At 41.3% G+C, this 22,184-nt stretch overlaps 1 protein-coding gene across 4 annotated transcripts in view; it reads left to right on the top strand.

The window, feature by feature from the left end:
- The window catches only part of ARHGAP6 (Rho GTPase activating protein 6), a 369,834-nt gene that overhangs the window by 298,233 nt on the left and 49,417 nt on the right, over nucleotides 1–22,184 (top strand). For all 4 annotated transcript variants that reach the window (XM_075336511.1, XM_075336514.1, XM_075336513.1 and 1 more), the window contains exons 4-7: nucleotides 3,854–4,110; nucleotides 11,886–12,081; nucleotides 15,846–15,901; nucleotides 18,895–19,045. In XM_075336511.1, coding sequence (XP_075192626.1) covers nucleotides 3,854–4,110; nucleotides 11,886–12,081; nucleotides 15,846–15,901; nucleotides 18,895–19,045 — 660 coding nt within the window. The remainder of the gene's footprint in view (nucleotides 1–3,853; nucleotides 4,111–11,885; nucleotides 12,082–15,845; nucleotides 15,902–18,894; nucleotides 19,046–22,184) is intronic.

The following is a 22,184-nucleotide window of genomic DNA, read 5'->3' as shown; positions in this document are numbered from 1 at the left end:
ACCTGTCAGGACCTGTCATGTAACCGCTAGAGTTGAGCGATGTTCGAGGTTCGCCAATTTCATGTTCGAGTGATTTTGGGGGGTGCTCGAGATCGAACTCGAACTCGAGCTTTTTGCTAAAAGCTCGACAGTTCAAGTTACGTTCGAGAACGGTTCGATCAACAAAAAGCGTAGCTTTTTACAGCTATGTGTGCAGGGAGCCATCGCTGGCAGCCTGCGGTAAGCTGGTAACCAGGGTAAATATCGAGTATACAAGCAAAGCGCTTTGCTTAACCCGATGATTACCCTGGCTACGTGTGCAAAATTCCCAGAAAGCCACACAGAAGGACTTGCATGTGACTTCCGTCGGATGCCGCTGCAGTCTGTGTCCTGCTCCAGCCCCAGCCCCGCGGCTGCCACTCAGCAGTGTCTGCAGCTGCCCGCACTGTAGTGTGTCCATCTGCCCACACTGCAGTGCCAGCAGCCGCGGGGATGACAAGCGCTGTCAGGAGGTTAGTGAAGTTCCTTACCTGCGGTGATGAAGTCCTGCCCTCCCGACGTCAGCACTGTCACTGTCCTCCATGGCCGCCACTTGTCACATCTCCTCTTGCTGCCAACCCGAGACTGTCACTAGCGGTAATGTCACAGCCACCCGTGATACTTGGTTGTGAAGGCGGCGGTCATTGAACTCAGTGACAGCTCTGCTATCAGGAGTGCAGCGATCACCGCAGGTAATGTACCTCGCTATCCTCCTGACAGCAGCACTTGTCCTGCCCTCCAGTGACAACTCTGCTATCAGGAGTGCAGCGATCACCGCAGGTAATGTACCTCGCTATCCTCCTGAAGTCAGCACTCGTCATCCCTAAGTACATTAATCTTCCTATTAATGTACTTCTTATTTGTAGCTTCAATAATGGAGTGTAAAAACTACTTGTTTTATCACTTTCCAACGGTTCTGTTGTTTTTATTAAGTAAGCAAGCACTTTGACTAAATGTAAAACCTAGTTATTTCCAGGACTTCCCCTATTTTTTTTAGCTTTTTCCTGCAATTTGTTTCTTTGATTTTTTTCGGCCTTGCTCCAGTAAGCTCCAGGGTACCTTCACACTTTAGCGATGCAGCAGCGATCCGACCAGCGATCTGACCTGGTCAGGATCGCTGCGGCATCGCTATATGGTCGCTGGTGAGCTGTCAAACAGGCAGATCTCACCAGCGACCAGTGACCAGCCCCCAGCCAGCAGCGATGTGCAAGCGACGCTGCGCTTGCACGGAGCCGGCGTCTGGAAGCTGCGGACACTGGTAACTAAGGTAAACATCGGGTATGGTTACCCGATGTTTACCTTAGTTACCAGCGCACACCGCTTAACTTAGCGTGTGCAGGGAGCAGGAGCCGGCACTGGCAGCGTGAGAGATGCGGAGGCTGGTAAAGAAGGTAAATATCGGGTAACCACCTCGGTTACCCGATGTTTACCTTGGTTACAGCTTACCGCAGGCTGTCAGATGCCGGCTCCTGCTCCCTGCACATTCAGGATTGTTGCTCTCTCGCTGTCACACACAGCGATGTGTGCTTATCAGCGGGAGAGCAACAATAAAAAAACGAACCAGCACTGTGTGTAACGAGCAGCGATCTCACAGCATGGGCCAGATCGCTGCTCAGTGTCACACACAGCGAGATCGCTAATGAGGTCACAAAAAACGTGACTCAGCAGCGATCTCAGTAGCGATCTCGCTGTGTGTGAAGTACCCCTTACATGATCTCACATACTTTTTAATAACCCTTTATTATGGCTTTTTTATGATTCTGTTCAGTGTTATGCAACACTGCACAGAGCTGTTTTAGGGAGTTATCAGCAGAAGGCCTTTGTAGATATGGCATCATTTGTATTAAGTGTTGTTTTTTTTATTAGAACTTATCTTTGGTGTTTACATTCCTTAGTTAAGCAAAGTGATAAAATAATTGGACTTTTATTTTTTTTTTGTAAAAAAAATGCATAACGTAGGCTTAGGAATCTAGTCTTAACCAAAAAAAAGTTGCTGAAAAGCTGAAATATTGATCATTTAATGAACACAGAAAGGTCAGATTTTGGCAAGACAAAGGTTTTGTCGCCGACAGAAAGTAATGTGAAATTCTAACAAATAATTAACTTCTAATACAAAGATATGTTGCATAACATTGGTAAATGAAGTTGTCGTGCTATGAGAGTCATATTTAATATTGTGTGTGACTTCCATGAGCTTCAAGGACTGCATCCATGCGTTTCAACAATGATTCATACAATTTATTGATGAAGTCATCAGGAATAGCAAAAAATGCAGTCTTACATGCCTCCCAGAGTTCATCTAGATTCTTTGGTTTTGTCTTCCAAGCTTCCTCTTTTATCCTACCCCAAACATGCTCAGTGATGTTCATGTCTGGTGACTGGGCTGGCCAGTCCTTGAGCACCTTGATCTTCTTTGCCAGGAGGAACTTTGTTGTAGAGATGGATGTATGAGATGGAGCACCATCCTGCTGCAGAATTTGACCCTTTTTATGATTGGGAATGTAGAAGGTAGCTAATACTTCTTGATATTTTAGGCTATTGGTATTGCCTTTCACCTTGCAAATGTTTCGAACACCCCCATACTGAATGTAACCCCAGACCATGATCTTTCCACCACCAAAGTTAACTGTTTTCTGGGTGTATTTTGGATCCATATGGGCTCCAGTAGGTCTCCTGCAGTATTTGCGGCGGCTGTGGTGTAATTCAACTGAAGATTCATCAGAGAAATCCACCTTCTGCCACTTTTCCAGTGTCCATCTGTTTAGCAGCCTGTGAGACTTGGCAAATGCCACATGGTTTTCTAATTGCCTTTTGTTTAGTGCTGGCTTCTGGTCACTGATTCGACCATGGAGGCCATTTCGAGACAGAATCCTACAAACTGTTCTAGTTGACAAAGGGACGTGAGGTGACCAGGCCTGTTTTAGCTTTGCTGCAGTGGAAGAGGGACTAGCTTTGGTTTTTCTATCCAACAAACGTTCCTCCTGAGCAGTTGTCTTGTGAGGTCTGCCGGACCTGGGCTTGTCAGAAACATCTCCACTCTCTTCAATTATTTTTTAAATTCTTTGTACTTGATGCTGAGACACAATAAAGGTGCCAGCCACCTCTGCAGTGGATCTGGTCTTCAGACTCTTGATAATTAAGGCTTTGGTCACAGGGTGGATTTTTGGCATGTCGTCAGAGGTCAAGTTGAGGTTCAAGTGAAGATCTGGGGTGCTGGGTTTCTTTTTATACACAGCCACTAATTAACCGATCATTTAGTGAGCACAGGTGAGGATGTAAACTAGGATTGGGTGCATTATATGACAAGATGACAAAACTTTTGCCAAAATCTGACCTTTCTGTGTTCATTAAATGATCAATATTTCAGCTTTGATGCAACTTTATTTTCATAACCTAAACCAAATGTGGGAGGGTTTCAGCTTTCAAACAAGTAATTTATAAAACCAATGGATGAATTTAAAGTCAGATTATAAGCTTTTATTTACATAACATGGATAAACGACAGAACTTCTGTCAGGGACTGTAGAAGGCACTTCTTCAATCAGAATTTGTTTGCATTTATGTCCCTAGAATAACTCTTTACAGCATAGAAAGTCGTCTACATTGCCCAGCAGGACAGGAATAAAGACAATCTTATTGGAAAAGATTAGATTCCGTAGTAGAATAATACATTATTAACTCTAGTACTGTGAGCAGCTAATGGCTTCTTTAGATGTGGACTTGGAAAGCTTTTAAAATGCCACAAAGTAAAAGCGTCAGCAGAAGCTGTTGTTGTTAAATAGGCCAATTGATATCCAACACGGTGATGATTGATTATTCTTTTCTTTTATTCCAGAATTCTCACCACAAGCATTCGGAATGGCATTATCACAAGTTATCGCCAACGACCGGGCGCACAAACTGAAGCAAGATTCCCAAAAAGATGAGCAGAAGGAGGTCTCTGACTTTGTAACATCTATCCTACCATTTGGGTCTAGAAGACAGAATAAAGAACTCTCCAGTAGTAATTCATCTCTCAGCTCCACTTCAGAAACCCCGAACGAATCCACATCTCCCAACACACCAGAGGCAGCGCCTCGCGCACGGAGAAGGGTGAGTTGGCTATATGTTATATTATGCTATACATATCCGACAATGAACGGGTATCCAATGCCTTTAGTGTTAAATCTTTATTTCCAAATCTCTTTGCTAAATGCTCATCTTGACGTTTCGCCCTGTCTGTGCCACTTCTGCATTTTCCTGTGTGAGACATTTCCTATCAGGGAAAGTCACAAATTGCAGGTCTGCAGATTGTAACAAAATGTCATATTTTAGAAATAGATTTGTATCTGCAAAATAACATGGGTCATTCTCAGCCTGTCAAAGTCATGGCGGTATGTCAGTTGGTTGGCTTTACGATGCACATTTATATTCATACCATGCTGGAAAAATACACGTTCATCTGTACTGTACTGAGAATAAAACATCATCCATTTCACCTTTTATATAAAGTTCTGATAGGAAAAGCCCAATTTTCTCTATTTAATAGAAAGAGAAACTGATATCTATTTATTTAACATTTCCCGCTCAGACACCCATATGCAATACCTCTAACAAGCTAGCCCTAAACATACATACATCTTGTTAAGGGGTTGTCTAAGATTCTTGGGTGAACTTCATAGATAGCATCAAAATGTAATAAAATAAAAAATAAATAAACCGTAACGCGCCTTTGAAAGTTCCTCTGCTCTGTGTTTATATCGCTGCAGCAAATATATGCAGTCTAAGTATATGTGACCACTGCAGCCCATCACTGGCCTTACCAGACATGGTATGACATAGTATGCGACCACTGAAGCCAACACTTGATTTCAGTCACATGTATGGGATGGCATATCGTCCATTTAGGAAGAGCAAACTGGATGAAACTAACAGTACACAGACTAGATGAGACCGGCAGGGTTTTACTTCATTGCACTTAGCATTAGCACTGTTAATGAAGTTTATGAACATTTTGGATAACCCATTGGTTGTATTTTTATAGACATATAGTGATTTCAGCTGAGAAGTTTGTCAGGGTTTCAGTTGGAATGACAAAAAAAACAGTATTCAGACGTAAACCCCAACAGTGCCCCAATAGAGCCATTCACTTAACTGAAGCGGATGGCGTCACTTTGGAAAATGTTTGGCCTGTGTTCTGGCAAAGTTCATCATTTTTTAGACATGCTCAAAACAAGAAAGTCCATGTATAACCAATATTTGTAGACAAACTCCACTAGTACACTGCTAACACTGTAGTGTTTTAAAGACTTTTTTTGTACCGCTAGACTTGATTAGAAATAAACACGGCATAATCACTATATCTGTGTTTAAGCTTAAAGGGAACCTGTTGTCTGTACAAATAATTTTAACCTGCAGATATGGGGTTAATCTGCAGCATTTAAAACCTGCCCGGTGCCTGTACCTTGAACACTGCAGTCTCCCCGGCAGCTCTCCAGTTGTCGGGGTAACACCGACGATTGTTCAGGTTCAGTCATCACTATGTGGATAGAGGGTGGCAGCTGACTGAAAGCTGGGTCTAATACTGAGCACCTGTCAGTCAGTGTGGGAGTCTCAGTTTCAGCCACCACTCTCCATACATAGAGCAGTGACTGAACCTGCATCAGTGCCACCCCCATGACTGAAACCCAAACTCTGCTGATAGGAATAAAGTTCATTACCTCCCAGCAGTGGGTTTTAATGTGCATGCTCAGAATGCCATTAACCTGTAGATTACCCTATATCTGCAGGTAATAACATTTTTACAGGCAACAGGTTCCCTTTAAGTTCACAGCAGTCATATTTTATTCCTTGGATCACATTATACTTATGATTTATTTATTTTACTTAGCTTCATAGCAGCATTAATTCCACAGCATTACAAACATCATCACTTGGGGCTCACAATCTAAATACCCTGTATGTCTTTGGAGTGTGGGAGGAAACTGGAGAACCAGAGGACATCCACGCAAACACGGGGAGAACATACAATCTCCTTGTCCTTGGTGGGATTTGAACTCAGGACTCCAGCGCTGTAAGACTGCAGTGCTAACCACTGAGCCACAATGCCGCCCTATGGTATGATCATATATGAAATTGGATAATGTATGGTTGGCAGATAGCCATAAATCTCTTGATGATCACTCAGAATGCCATCAGTGCTTTTTACTGTAGGATCGCTGGTCATTGATTTTAACGTTACTACTTATGAGTTTCCACAGCCATAAAAATTGCTCATCGTTTGCTAATATGAAAAGGTGTTTCAAGTTTACTAATGAGAATAGACCTTTTAGACTGCAATGCCAAAGAAATATACATTTTCAATTAACTCTCTGTATGAATACTGTTTTTATACAAATGCCCATAAATATAGCAAATTGGGCAAACTCGTTGATTTCAGCAGGAGCAGCTGACTATCCTATTTGTATGAGGTAGTAATGAATCTCTCTTGATGGTAGATGTTGGCGAAAAGATGTGTTGGGCAACTTGGCTTTCCTTATGTCTGATCCTTGATTTTCATGGGGACTATTCTGCCATCATAGATGTCTGGCAAAGGCTTATTCCCATTGGACAACACATGTACACTCAGGAAATTGAGACTATTGGGGAAAGAGATGTCAGGTACATCAGACAGTGGTTGAACGTATATAGCCAGTGAACGTCTTGGAGGATGCCAGTCAAGTTTTTGTCTTACAGGGGTTTTTTTTAAGTTTTAATGTTATCCCTTATTCATGGGATAAGTGATAACTGTCTGATCGCTTGGGGTCCGATCACTGAGACCCTAATTGATCCCAAGAAATATGGCTCAGAATACCTCCTATGAATGAAGCTGAGGTCGATCATACGCATTGCCACTCCATTGATTTTTAATGGATTGCTGGAATTAGGAGTCTTTGGCACTTCGACGGGAACAGATGGAGCGGCAGTGTGTATTATTGACCTCAGCTCCATTCAGATAAGAAATAAAGGTGAATTTGAAGCGTCTGTATTGGGAGATAATAGCCTGGTGATGCCTCCTATAATGGTAACCCATACCAAACTGAGTGCTTTGACTCATCATAAAGTTATGGTGTAATAGAACCAATGTACAAATTATTGCAATGCCATAGAGATCGTCACTGCACCAGTAGAAATACAAGAACATATTCAGCCATTGATCATCACATGAATCCCGAATCTGGCTGCAGATCATGTGCTAATTTATGCCAACTTTGAGTTTTTATTAATTTCCTTAATTTCACAGTTTGCCTTGCATATTGAAGCAATAAAATTGTAGAACTTGATGAGGTAGTGCAGTTGTCAGCTTTTAATTGCTACCATACTTGATAGAAACCAGAGCACAAAGTCAGATGTTCTGCTCATTTTAATGACATACTTCACAAATCCCTTTCATTTTGTTTTATTTTGCATTTTTGTATTTTATTTTTTTTTATGGGATAATTAATAGCTGCGATAATTAAATGGGTTTGCTTTTGTAAACTGAGATCCAAGTCTTTAAGCTTGTTTTTTCTCAGATAAGCCCATAAAGTTTGGAAGTGGATAGGGATGAGCAGACCAGTGGGTTCAGACGGACTTTAGGTAAAGTTCTGGACCTGAACTTCATTGGAAATCACTGATTGGGCAGAACTCTTCAAGAGGAGGGAGGACTGGGTTTTTTAATTTTTTTAAATTTATTGTACACATTACTAGAGATGAGCGGACCCATGGAAGTTCAGGTTTTGTTGATCCAGCTGAACTTTTTTAAAGTTCGGTTTTGGATCTGTACTTGACCTAAACTTTATTTGAAGTCACTGATTGGCAGCTCAGGTCTCTGCCCACCTGCAGCCAGTGATAAACAGACCACTTCCGTGGGGTGGGTGTATTTTTTCCCATCTGATCACTCAGTTGTTACTCCCAGTGCGAGCTAATCAAACACTGCAAGTGGCTCGCACTGGGCTGAGCACCGAGCATACCCAAGCACAATGATGCTTGATTGAGTGGTCAGCATATGTAAAGCACCTGAACCCAAACTTTGTTTTCTTGGAAAAGTCTGAGTTCGTACTGATCACCGAACTTCAGCTTCACTAATCTCGAGAAACTACAGTGCCCAACACCACTACCGCCAATTGTTGAGCTCAATTGCTCATACCATCCACAGAAACAGAGCTCAGAGATTAGCTGCAGCAGTGATGTGCATTGTAGACTTGACGTCACCACTGTAGCCCATCAACAAAAATCATAGAGGCAGCATCTAACCTAGGTGGGGTGAATATTAGGGATGATCGAATACTTTGATTATTCGGCTCCGTGAATATTTTCTGAATACCTCGCCGCTATTCGACTATTCGCGAATATTCGATGCGTAATGTAAGTCTATGGGAAACCCAAATAACAACTATTCGGTACTATTCGGGCTTCCTATAGACTTACATTGCGCATCGAATAGCCGAATAGCGGCGAGGTATTCGGAAAGCCGAATATTTGAGGTATTCGATCATCCCTAGTGAATATATCATATTTTCTTATTTTCACTTGTAACTGAAATCTAAATTGACAACCCTTTAAAGACCAATGAAACACATATATACTGGTCAAAAAAATAAAGGGAACACTTTAACAACAAAATGGTATTTTAGTGTTCCCTTTAATTTTATGAGCAGTATATTTCTACATTACCTGTACAATACAAATTCTAGCTTTTCCAGGGCATAAGACCATGTAGCAAAATCATTGTTACTTCTACAGACTGTAAAGTAACCATATCCAATGAACACTCCATCTGTTTATATGCAAGAACAAACATCAGTTTTTCTAGCTAATTGTTTATCGGTTATCATCTCCCTCCCAAGTTTTGTGGACCTTTAATTTCATCACAAACAAACCACATAGTTATTCTGAGTTCCAGATCAAATAAATACATAACTTGGCCAAGAAAACATTGCTTGTGATTATTCCTTCTTGCTGTGGGAAACAGGGAATATTTTGGAACTTAAAAAGTCATTGCAACTATTATCTTCCTTAATCAAGGCAGATGACTCTCATCAAGCCCTACGCCTTCCTCATTTGCCATTGAACTATGCTTAAAAGGGTTTACAAATGAACTCAGTCACACAAAAACACAGTGAAATATACATCCTTTCATTGCCAACACCGCCTAAAGCAAAATACTGATGAATATATCAAACAATGTAAAAAAAACAACAAAAAAACAGTCTGGTACAAAAAAAATACAGCACACATTTTTTCCAGTTCAATGATACATATATAGTATATGTAAATGTACGCCTCTCACATTTTTGTAAATATATTATTATATCTTTTTATGGAACAACGCTGAAGATATGACACTTTGATACAATGTAAAGTAGTCAGTATACAGCTAGTATAAGGCCGGGGGCACACGAGTGTATGAATCAGATGAGTGGAATCCAAAAAAAAATCAGATGGCGATCGGCCTAATGTTATTCAATGATGGAGTCCAGATCTACAAGGTTTTTCCTCAGCTGTTACCGGGCTGAGGAGAAAACTACAGCATGCTGTGACTGGCAGTGTCTAGGATCACGGCCCACTCATACAAGTGTATGGATGCGTGTAAAACATCGGACTGCACTTGGAGGTCATCAATGCAGAAGATGGAGAGATTAAGCTCGCCATCTTCTTCACACCTGTGCTCCGATTCTTACATATGAGAAAATCGGAGCACAGTGAATGACACTCGGCTCTCACTCACAGCAGAGTTTGAGTCTAGTGTTATTGGCATATTGCATCCGATGCTGCCAGTCTAAGGGTGGAGTCACACGAGTGTATGGCATCCGATGCAAGAGCAATATGCGATATGCTAATGACCTTCGGCTTCCGCTGTTCTGAAACTGTCATGCAACTGTGATCCGGTCTTGCGATTGGATGATAGCTGCGGAGGAGAGATAGGGATTCTGGAATGGCCAAGCATGTCCCAAGACCTAAACCCTATTGAGTGGAAGAGGATTAAAATGGCTCCTGTGAAACTCTAGTGAACTCCATGCCCAAGGTAAGAAAGAGCTTGAAATTAATGGTGGCCACACAAATATTGACACTTTGGGCACAATTTGACCATTTTCACTAAGGGGTGTACCACTTTTGTTGCCAGCGGTTTAGACATTAATGGCTGTGTGTTGAGTTATTTAAAGGGCACTCCAAATTTACACTGTTATACAAGCTACACACTGACTACTTTACATTGTATCGAAGTGTTATATCTTCAGTGTTATCCAATAAAATGATATAATAAAATGTTTACAAAAATGTGAGGGGTGTACTCATGTTTGTGATCTACTGTATAGGGCAAATGTGGGTATGTTTGAGGTTTGATTATTGATGTACAATCCTCACATGAAAAATGGCTGTTGCATCATACAATACAGGGTCCCAGTTACAGTGGCTATAAAAAGTCTACACACACTTGCTAAATGCCAGGTTTTTGTCATGTAAAAAAAACAAACTAAAAGGAATCATTTTGGAACTTTTTCCATCTTAATTCTGCACAATTTAATTAAAAAAGAAAACTAAAATCCTTTCTGGTGGAGATAGAAAAAAATATATAACTAAAATAATGTGTTTCCTTAACCTTTGCACACCTTTGAACTAATACATTTTTTGTTTACCCTTTTATTCTTTGACAACATTCAGTCTTTTTGAGTGGTAGTCTATCAGCATGACATGTCTAGAATTGGCAATCTTTGCCCCATCTTCCTTGAAGTAGCTGTTCAAATCTGTCAGATTGTGAGGGCATCTCATGTGTCTATACATCACCACATGGGCCAATAAAGATCACCTATACCTCACTTTATTTTGTAAGTGTGCTGCCTTCATTTATTCACGATACATAGATATCTCAATAGACATTGTATATGAATTACATAAAGCCGCCCATATACATTAAGCGGGCTTTACACGCTACAATATATCTTACGATGTGTCGGCGGGGTCACGTTGTAAGTGACGCACATCCGGCATCATAAGTTATATTGTAGCGTGTGACAGCTACGTGCGATTGCGATTGAATGTTAAAACGTTCATCGCATGCACGTCGCTCAATTGCTAAAAATTGAACGTGAGGTTGTTCAATGTTCCCGAGGTAGCACACATCACAGTGTGTGACACCCCGGTAACGATGAATAGATGTTACCTGCGTCCCACGGCTCCCGCCGGCTATGCGGAAGGAAGGAGGTGGGCGGGATGTTTACGTCCCGCTCATCTCCACCCCTTCACTTCTATTGGCCGGCTGCCGCGTGACGTCGATGTGACACCGAACGTCCCTCCCACTCGAGGAAGTGGACGTTCGCTGCCCACATCGAGGTCATATGGAAGGGTAAGTACGTGTGACAGCAAATAATCGTTTGTGCAACACGTTCAACAAATTGAACGTGTCGCACATACGATGGGGACGGGTACGATCGCATACAATATCGTATGCTTAATTGTAACGTGTAAAGCAGGATTTAGACTAATGAAATCCGCATCTGCCAATATCAGTACACTCCTATACCCCCTAATATGTATGGGAGAGCCAGCCAACCAGTGGTTGGGAGGGGTGTTGATTGGGCATGTCTGATTTTGGACTGCTGATCACTTCCATGTCTGTCTGTCAGCGTTTTTTTCATAGAGGACACAGGAGCGCTTGACCAAGTGAGAGCTCCTGAATGGGAGAGATGGCTGACGGCTCATTGAGCAAAGCATCATTCGGTCGAGAGGCGTCTAATGTATATGGGGGCCTCAAGACTTGAATTCATATACTCCTATAACACTATTAGTAATACAGAATGGCTAAGCACTATCAATGAAAGGGGTTTGTATTGTTGCCATAAATTTAGGCTGTTTTTGATGCGTTGCAGGGTGCAATGTCTGTGGACTCCATTACAGATCTTGATGACAATCAGTCTCGACTCCTAGAGGCTCTACAGCTGTCTTTGCCAGCCGAAGCACAAAGCAAGAAAGAAAAGGAAAGGGATAAAAAGCTCAGTCTGAACCCTATCTACAGACAAGTTCCCAGGCTTGTGGACAGCTGCTGTCTACATTTAGAAAAGAATGGTAAGTGTTAGGCTGATGTTTCCAGGGGTTACATGAAGACTAATGGTGCAGTAGTAAATACCGTCTATAGTGAATGGATATACAGAAAAGCTGTCATATACTTACAGGGTACATACTGTATGTGTGTATTTGTTATTATTTAGCTGTTTATAAGCCTGAGCAGCTGATTGATACAATTAATTCTGCATTGGTTATCATGGGACACAGCTAACTATAAACAGTCTTTTTCATTACACCACAAGCTGTGCATTCCTGCCATTACATTACTGAGAATGAAATTAGTAAGTAATGCCAAAATAAGCAATTACTTTTCATTGTAGAACCATAAACATTTGTTAGTAAAGTAAATAGGGATGATCGAATACCTCAAATATTCGGCTTCACGAATATCCGACGAATAGGTCGCTGCTATGCGAATATTCGATGCGCAATGTAAGTCTATGGGAAGCCCGAATAGTTCATAATAGTTGTTATTCGGGATTCCCATAGACTTACATTGCGCATCGAATATTCGCGAATAGTCGAATAGCGGCGACCTATTCGGCAAATATTTGCGAAGCCGAATATTTGAGGTATTTGATCAATCCTAAAAGTAAACCTTTTTTTATGTAATTTCTCTATCTGTCATCAGATGGTGCCAGATTATCAAATATTTGCTGATTATTTGGACAGTCATAAAAATGAACATATAAGGCCAGTTTCACGCACCCGGCATTCACAATCTGACTACAGACCACAATCTGGTCTGGCATTGGATCTCTTGACTAGAGATGAGCGAACACGAAGTTCGGTGTTTGTACCAAACACAGACTTTACAAAAAAACCCTCGAGTTTGGAATTCGGGTGCTTTACCACTCAAGTGAGCATCACTGTGCTCAGGTACACTCGGGGCTCAGGCCAGTGTGAGCTGCTTGCAGTGTTTGAATGGCGCACACTGGGGCTAAGAAAAGCATGATCGGATGTAATATGCACCAAACAAAAAAAAAAATGGAAAAATCCTGCTCACTTACCCACCCCCGGAAGTGATCTGTTTATGGCTAGCTGCATGTGAGCGGAAACCTGAACTGCCAAATTTGTGATTTCCATTAGGGTTCGGGTCAAGTCCAGGTCCTGAACCAAGCTTTATCTAAACTCTGGCTTTACATGATGAACCGAACTTCCACGGGTCCACTCATCTCTACTCCTGACCTTAACTCAAAAATGTCATTTATGCCTATAAGTAGACCCATGGCCAGTTCACTAACACATAATACTAACACGAAATTTGTAACATTTGAAATTTTAAATTGTTGCTCCAACTACTTTGAAATTATATTTCTATATAGTTTGAGTTTGAATAATGATAATTCAGTATCATTTTTATTTTAAGTGCTTCCTTAGCCATGAAAGTGTCCCGACAATAGACATATAATTATTTTCTTTTTCTTTTCTTCTACAGTTTCAAATGGGTTTTCCAGGGAGATAAAATGATTTTCAATCTAATGATATGACTCATACCACCCTGCCTGTTCCTATATGTAACTGTAATTTTATTACTTTTTACATGTGACCTCATGTCACAGTATTGCTGTTGCTAGGTGCACCTCCTCCCTTCTGGGATGTTTTGTCAAAATAAATGAGTGGGACTTGTGTTTTGCTGCTTATATTCCAAGTGAGCCCACCTGATCACAACTTATCACCACAGTATTTGTGATTGTTTCATGTGCCCCCTCACTTTCATTCTGTATTGCCAGCCTGCACCTTCACACCTTGTATGTGACCTGTCATGGAGTGTGGAGTGAAAGCTGGTGGGGAATAACAAGTCATATACAAGCTGTGAAGGCGTAGCCAGGCAGTGCATGATGAGATCGAGAGGGAGAGGGCCTCATTCCGGAGGTTGGCTTACATTAGAGGCAAGACACAAGACACCCCTTGATTTCTGAAGTAACATAGCAGAATTGCTCCACTTATTTAGTAGCAGCAGGGCTCTGACATGAGGTCACAGCAAGAAGTAGTGAGATCACATGAAGTTACATATAAAAACAGCAGAGTGGTATGCAAAGGGCTTAACAACTGCGGTTGCAAAGGTCGCTATTGTGACCGGGCCCGCAGGGTTAGGGGCCCAGCGCCCGCCCTGCAGATCAGCAGTTGGCTCCTCTCTATGAGAGAGGAGCTGCACTGTTCAGTGGCAGACCACGCGCACCGTGAATCAGTGGGGCCCGGTGTCAGCGGCAGTGGCACCGGGTCCCCTCACTCATCATTCATACAGCAATGATGAATCAAGTGGAGCGCTCTACTCCATGCTTCATCATTCTCCCCCCAGTGCCTGCGCTCGACGTCACAATGCAGCCGAGCGCGGTGACATCATTCCTGTGCTGAGACTGCAGAGCACAGGACGGGAGGACAGAGACTGGAGCAGCGGCGGAACGAGGAGAGATGAAGACTTGTTGTTTGTTTTTTTAATCAGTGAGTACACGGTGGCCAGAGGCCGATGTGACTGCATCATACATGAAGGTCTATGGGACTGCATTATACATGGAGGTCTATGGGGCTGCATTATACATGGAGGTCTATAGGGCTGCATTATACATGAAGGTCTATGAGGCTGCATAATACAACATGAAGGACACCTTATACAAGGACTATAGGGGAGCATTATACATGGAGGACTATGGGGCTGCATAATACAATATGAAGGTCTATGGGGCTCTATTATAATACATATAGGACTATGGAGGCTCTATTTAAATATATGGAGGACTATGGGGGCTACCTTATACATGGACTATGGGGATGCATTATAAAACATGGAGTACTATGGGGTTAATTATAATATATAGAGAACTATTGGGTGAATTATAATACATGGAGGACTATGGGAGTTGCATTATAATAATTGGAGGGCTAGGAGGGTTACTTTTTACATGGAGGACTATGGGAAATCCATTATTATACATGGAGGACTATGGGGTTGCATTCTAATATATGAAGGGTTATGTGCGACCCTTTACACTATATGGAAGGCTATGTAAGGGCCATTATTGTATTTGGAGAACTATATACTAGGAGGGACAAAGACACAAGTATGGGATGGGAAAGTTTAGTGCTGAGGGAAAAAGACTCTTTCCCTGAGCACCCAGCTTTCCCATGCTCTGCTATACATCTTCTTTCAGCACTCAGTTTTCCCATGCTCTGATATGGGAAAGCTGGGTGCTGAGGGAAAGATGTATAGCAGAGCATGGGGAAGCTGGGTGCCAAGAAAAAGATGGATATCAGAAGATAGGAGAACTGGGTGCTGATAGAAAGAAGGATTTCAGATCATGGGAAATCTGGGTGCTGAGTGAAAGAGCCAAGTGTCAGCATCATTATCCTGTACTCCGAGTGTTGGCGTCATTATCCCCTACCCCGAGTGTCGGTGTATGTTGAGGGGAGTCCAAAATTTGCACAAATCAAACTCTACTTCATCAAACTCTACTTATGCCACTGGTGGTATGTGTCTTTATAGTTTTGGACAGAGTGTAAAGTAAAATGCATTTTTCTATCCTCTTTATGTAATGTAGACTACAGGCTGCCATAAACAGTCATCTGGCAAGCACAGTGTTTCTAAACTACTGTTATTAGAATAGTTCCACATGTAACTTTGTAAAAAAAAAAATATATATGTTCTAATCTGGTATGTTTTCACAGTAACCAGTACACATTTTTTGCTTTTGTATTCAATTTTTAAAATCCTGAGAAGGAATTTAATAGAATAAAAAATATACTGACAGAATTATCTTTTTCAGGTTTACAGACCGTGGGGATCTTTAGAGTTGGAAGTTCCAAAAAGAGAGTACGGCAGGTGAGCTATTATTATGTGCATCACGTTTATTACGGTACAACCTATCAATATGATTAATAATACAAAACATTTTTCCTAAACTTCACATTTGGGCTAATCAGATGAGGATGTTTTACTTTTTCATTTGAGATCTTCAATGTTATTATCAGTAAAAATGCATCAAAAGTGTTCTCCGGGTTCTACAGTGATCATCAGTATTTACTTGGTAGTGCACTGACGTATTACTGACTGCTGCTGACTTACTTGTCAAGATGAAAAAAAAACTGTTCTGGACATAAATTTTTATCCCTATTATGTTAAAGAGATTCTGTGGCCATGATTTAACCTGTTAAAAATATGGCCATAATGGCACTGTTAGGGCTCATGCACATGTAACTGCTGATTATTCTGCAGCGATTTGACAGCATATGTGTGCTTCAAATCTCTGCAGAAACACTGCATAATGGATTTCATGCGCTATGGCTGCTGCCCCCACCATAGACAGAGTGGGCACTGCATCCAGAACGCACAAATCAATTGACATGGTCATTTTATGAACGCACGGATTTGGGTCAAAATTTTAGCGCCCAAATTGCTGCGTTCATAAAAGCAACGTGCGCACGTCTCATGCAAAATCTTCTTAGATTGTGCAGGGGACACAGGACACATGCATTTACGCTGCAGTGCTATACACAGCGTAAATGCATGCTATTATGCAAAGTGCGCATGAGCCCTTATACTCATTTAATGGAAACCTGTATTGAAAAAATCCATAGCCTGTTTAAGTTCACGTTTAAGTTTAAGTTCTAATTTAATTCACCTTAGAAGTGTTTTGATGTTATAGCCTCTTCGTGTATCGCCGCCAGCATGTGGAAGAGGACTGTAGGTAGAATCTACAGCATTTGTATGAGCCTCATTTTATAAATTTCGCGCTTGCTGGGGTGGCTCTTGCTCATATTCGTCTCCCAGTGTTCTTAATGACAAGCCGAGATCTTGATCTGCGCATGCGCCGCCACCAGTGCCATGTTGCAGCAGAATTCCATAGGTTAATCTGAGCATGTGTCACCACCGGTGGCATAATGCTGGTGACTGCCGTGAGATGAATGTGCTCAAGCAAGGGCGGCACTAGGGCAAAACTTGTAAAGAGGCTCATACAAATGCGAAGGGGCCACAGCAGAGCTGAAGACCCTACCCACAGTCATTCCCTGGTACACAAAAATGCTATTGCTGCAAAATTTCTAATGTAAATTAAACAAGAACAAGGCTATGGATTGTTTTCAATACATGTATTTATTAAATCAGTATAACAGTGCCATTATGGCAATACCTTTATTTTAACAGGTTCTCTTTAAGTATATTTGTATTTAAAGATGAGTAAATTGATTTGTTGCAAATCAAATTTGAGTTGAATGTGATGAAACCTGATGAATTGCTTAAAAAAAAAATGCCCACCATCTTATTACACATTGCAGAAGATTGCATCAGTCACAAAAGCACAGAAGGCTAATATGACTTTAGGTGCGACTGTGCAGGCTTCTCCATAATACTTTGCAGCAATCACATCACATGGTATAGCATAGCCAATCATCTGACTCTATCAGCCGCAGGTGAATCAGAGCTCTGCTATACTCTGCACTCTTGACCTGTTAAATGCCACTGTCAGTCCCTGGCAGAGGCATTTTCAGTATGTCAGTGTTAGAGGGCATCATTCTAATGGCACATCGGCCTCCCCGTGGCGTGATCACAGGCCACTGATGGGTTACTAAAGCAGCCGAGGGCCTGGGCTTCAAAGGGAATGTGATTTTTAGGGTATACAGCAATAATGAAATATTGCTATATATAGTTATAAGGCCGAAGTCACATTTATGTGTGACTCGAGCTAAAATCAAGTCACAACACCCGGCATGACCTGCTGCTCTCCGGACAGGAGCATGCAGTTGCACGCTCCTGTACAGAGAGCTGCAGGACATGCTGGGTTTTGGGACTCAATTCTCGCATGAGTCACACACAAGTGTGACACCAGCCTAAGGATACGTTCCCACGATCCAGAGTGCCAGCATTCTGGACGCAGTGTGTTTTCTCTTGTGGAGACACTAGCTTCCAGGGTTTGAGAACACGCTTTTTGTGCACATGATCAGTGTCACTAACACAGCGGATTTTTGCTGTGTTCTCTCGCTGAGAACACTCGCGTCTTTACAAACATAAATTGACATGCTGTAGCTTGAAAAGCTGCTCCGCAGGTCAGTTTACAGAGCGTCTAAAAGAAGCACAGTGGACATTGGATTTCTATAAAGTCCATCCATTGTGCTTGTATTGTCCAAGGCAGTGTTTTAGACGCAGAGAACATAGATCACTGAAGAGACAATAGACACAGAGAAAACATGCTGTATCCAAAACACTGCACTCACTCTTAGGGATCAGATGATCACAAGTTCAAGTCCCTCAAGGTGAATAACAAATACAAAAGTTGAAAAAAAAAGTTTTAAAAAATCACCCCTCTTTCCCCCCATTAAAAATAAAAGATGTTAATTTTTTTTATATATTCATGAAAGAAAAAAAAAGAAAAAATACAAAACTTGCATTTTTTGTGGTTGCCACAACTCTTAAAAAAAAGCAGTAAAAGGCAATCAAAATGTCATACCTATCCCAAAATAGTATAGATAAAAATGTCGGTTTGACTTGCTAAAAACAGGCCGTCACATAGCTCCATCTTTTGAAAAATTAAAATTTTATAGGCACTCGGAAAATGATGATGCAATCAAATAATATTTGTGTTCACAACTAAAATAATTAAATAAACCTAGAAAAGTTTGGTATCTCCATAAGCATACTGACGTGGACAATCATGATGGCAGGCCATTTTTACCATGTAGTGTATGCACTTTCCAGTTTGTTCATGGTAAACCAGTTAGCACTGATCTGCTGATGTGGTTTGCCTTCTCTGCTTAGATTCTAGCTAATTGTCGTGTGCTTGGTTAGTTACTGGACATAATGTATTTTCTTGTGCTTTCTAGCTCCGGGAAGAGTTTGACCGTGGTGTCGATGTTGTTCTAGAAGAAGAACACAGTGTTCATGATGTTGCTGCCTTGTTAAAGGAATTTCTCAGAGACATGCCTGATCCCCTTCTGAGCAGAGAACTTTACACAGCATTTATACATACCATAAGTATGATTTTATATGTTCCGTCTTACTATTAAAAAGAGCTCTCTTTACATCTGCGCTTATAATTGAGGCCCTAATGTTTTTTTCATCCATTGCACAAACAACATCAGTGGCACCTGAGCTAGAACATACTGACCTATAGTGGCGTCTTCTGGTCTCTGCTATGCTGTATATTGTTTTCGAAAAATATCACTGCATGCACTTCTTTTTTACCAAAAAGAGTGAAAAAACCTTTAATGCAGAAGAGCCTAGTAGTTTATAACTAGTGATGAGCGAGCACTATCCTGCTCGGGTGCTCGGTAATCATAACGAGCAGTCGGGCGCTCGGATGGGCGCAACTTGTGTACCAAGTAGAATGGAAGTCAATGGCATTTCCCAGAAAAATCCTTGTGTCTCTCATTGATTTTCATTATACACTGGTACTCAAGTTGCGTCCATCTGAGCATTAACCGCTCATTACGAGTACCAAGCTGCCGAGCATGGTAGTGCTTCCTCATCACTATTTATAACAAATTACCAAGTATCTCTTTGTATGCTGTGTAGTTATATATATATATATATATATATATATATATATACACAGTATACACAGCTCTGGTAACAATTAAGAGACCACTGCAAACTTTTCAGCTTTTCTGATTTTTTTTCTATATAGGTATATTTGTATTTATTTTCTAAAAATGAGAACTGGTCAAAATAACAAAACAATGCATGGCTTTTAGACTTCAAATAATGCAAAGAAAACAAGTTCATAATCATTTAGAAACAACAATACTAATGTTTTAACTCGGGAAGAGTTCAGAAATCAATATTTTGTGGAATAACCATGATTTTTAATCACAGCTTTCATGCGTCTTGGTATGCTTTCCACTAGTCTTTCACACTGCTTTTGGGTGACCTTATGCCACCCCGATGCAAAAATATAAGCAGTTCTGTGTTTGTTGGCTTGTGACTATCCATGTTCCTCTTGATTACATTCCAGAGGTTTTCAATGGGGTCCAAGTCTCGAGATTGGGCTGGCCATGACAGGGTTTTGATGTGGTAGTCCTTCATCCACACATTGATTGACCTAGCTGTGTGACTTGGCGCATTGTCCTGCTGGAAAAAAACAGTCCTCAGAGTTGGGGAACATTGCCTGAGCAGAGGGAATCAACTGTTTTTCCAGGATAACCTTGTATACGGCTTATTTCATATGTCCTTTGCAAAAATTAATCTGCCCAATTCCAGCCTTGCTGAAGCATCCCCAGATTATCACTGATCCTCCACCAAATTTCACAGTGGGTACAAGACGCTGTGTCTTGTATGCCTCTCCAGGTCTCCATCTAACCATTAAACAACCAGGTTTTGGCAAAGCTTAATATTAGACTCATCAGAGAAGATTTCCTTCCTCCAGTCCTCTATGGTCTAAATCTTATGGTCTTTGGCAAATTTCAAAACTGGCTCTCCTTGGCTTCTCATTGATGAAAGTCTTTTTGTTAGCTTTACATGACTTGAACCCTGCCTCTAGGAGCCTGTTACGAACTGTTCTTGCCGTGCACTTCACCCAAGCTGCCATTTGCCATTCCTTTTGTAGGTCACTTGATGTCACGCAGTGGTTGCTGAGTGACATTCAAAATACGTGACGGTCATCCTGGTCAGTGGAAAGTCGCTTTCACCCTCTGCCAGTCTGTACTCTGGTTGGAATTGAACTGACACTGCAATGGAATGGCTGTCACATGTAGAAAAGCTGATTTTTATAAAAATGTGCAGTGGTCTCTTAATTCAGAGCTGCATTTATATACAGTATATTTATATTTTTACACTGATCAACCATAACATTAAAACCACCTGTTTACTATTGTGCAGGGGCTCTGAGGTGACAAGTCAAATCTGCTCTGTTGATGAAGTACTGTGTATATTTCTTAAGAATTCTAAAGGCATCTTCTTGCACCTGCCACCAAACTAATAGGCCACAAGCACATGTTCAGTATTTGGTGAGTTTTTTTACCTCAGTATTTGTAAGCCAAAACCAGGGGTGGGTGAAAAATACAGAAGTGGTGACTTATTTCTATTATACTTTTCCTCTGATTGTTCCATTCCTAGTTTTGGCTTACAAATACTGAATTAAAAAAACTCAACAAATACTCAACGTATCCACTTGGCCTCAGGTCAAGTTCACACGTTCAGTATTTGGTCAGTATTTTACATCTGTATTTGTAAAAAAAAAAACAGGGGTGGGTGAAAAAACACAGAAGTGGTGTCGTGTTTCTATTATACTTTTCCTATGACTGTCCCAATCCTGGTTTTGGCTACAAATACTAAGTTAAAAAAACTCACTAAATACTCAACATGCGCACGTGGCTTAAGATCCCAGTGTCATATATCCAGACAATGCTGTCCAGAATTCATCTATAAAGTCTTTAGAATTATTAATTTAGCTCAGTTCAAGATCAATCAGATTTAAATTTGGGACATTGGAGACTAAGTCAACATCTTCAACTATATCATGTTCCTCGCTCCGTCCCTTAAGAGTTTTGTAGTGTGCAGAGCACAGTATCCTGCTATAAATTGTCACTACTTTTAAGGAATACCATTGTGATGAAAAAATGTAGTTGGTCTGTACAAAAGTCAAAGTAACATCCATATAAATACCAAGATCCTAGGTTCTCCAAGAGAGCCTAATCTTCAACAGCATACCATTCATCATATTATTTTCCCTGGTGCCATTTCTAGATGTCGATAATGGGCGTTGCCCTCATATTGACCATTTGACGTCTACCAGAAGCCGGCTATATGTGTCCCGGCTTCAGAGACCAGAGGTGTGGACGACTTTTTATCATAGGCAGTGAGTGCACCCGGCGTCAAAGGAGTTCAAGTGTTGTGAATGTCAGTTATGCTTTTGCTGCTGTGAAGCTCCATCTTGTGGCCAGGAATGGTTTGGACAGAGACCAGGTGTGTTGAGCAATGGGCGTTTCCATTGCTAACTCTCTTCCTATTTAAACCCTGGTCTGATAGCAGGCTATGCCGGATGTAAGTTGTTCTTTGTTCACCAGCCTGCTTCATCCTGCTCCAACCCACATCTACCCCAGATAAGTGCTTGGCTCTTTATCTGTTGTTTGGTTCTTTTTGCTCTTATCTGAGTTTGTCATTTTCTGTGGTTGTT

The sequence above is a fragment of the Anomaloglossus baeobatrachus genome, chromosome 2 (assembly GCF_048569485.1).
Source record: "Anomaloglossus baeobatrachus isolate aAnoBae1 chromosome 2, aAnoBae1.hap1, whole genome shotgun sequence".
NCBI lineage: Eukaryota > Metazoa > Chordata > Amphibia > Anura > Aromobatidae > Anomaloglossus > Anomaloglossus baeobatrachus.
Note: the sequence above shows the minus strand (reverse complement) of the source record. Positions and strands in the feature narration are given on the sequence as shown.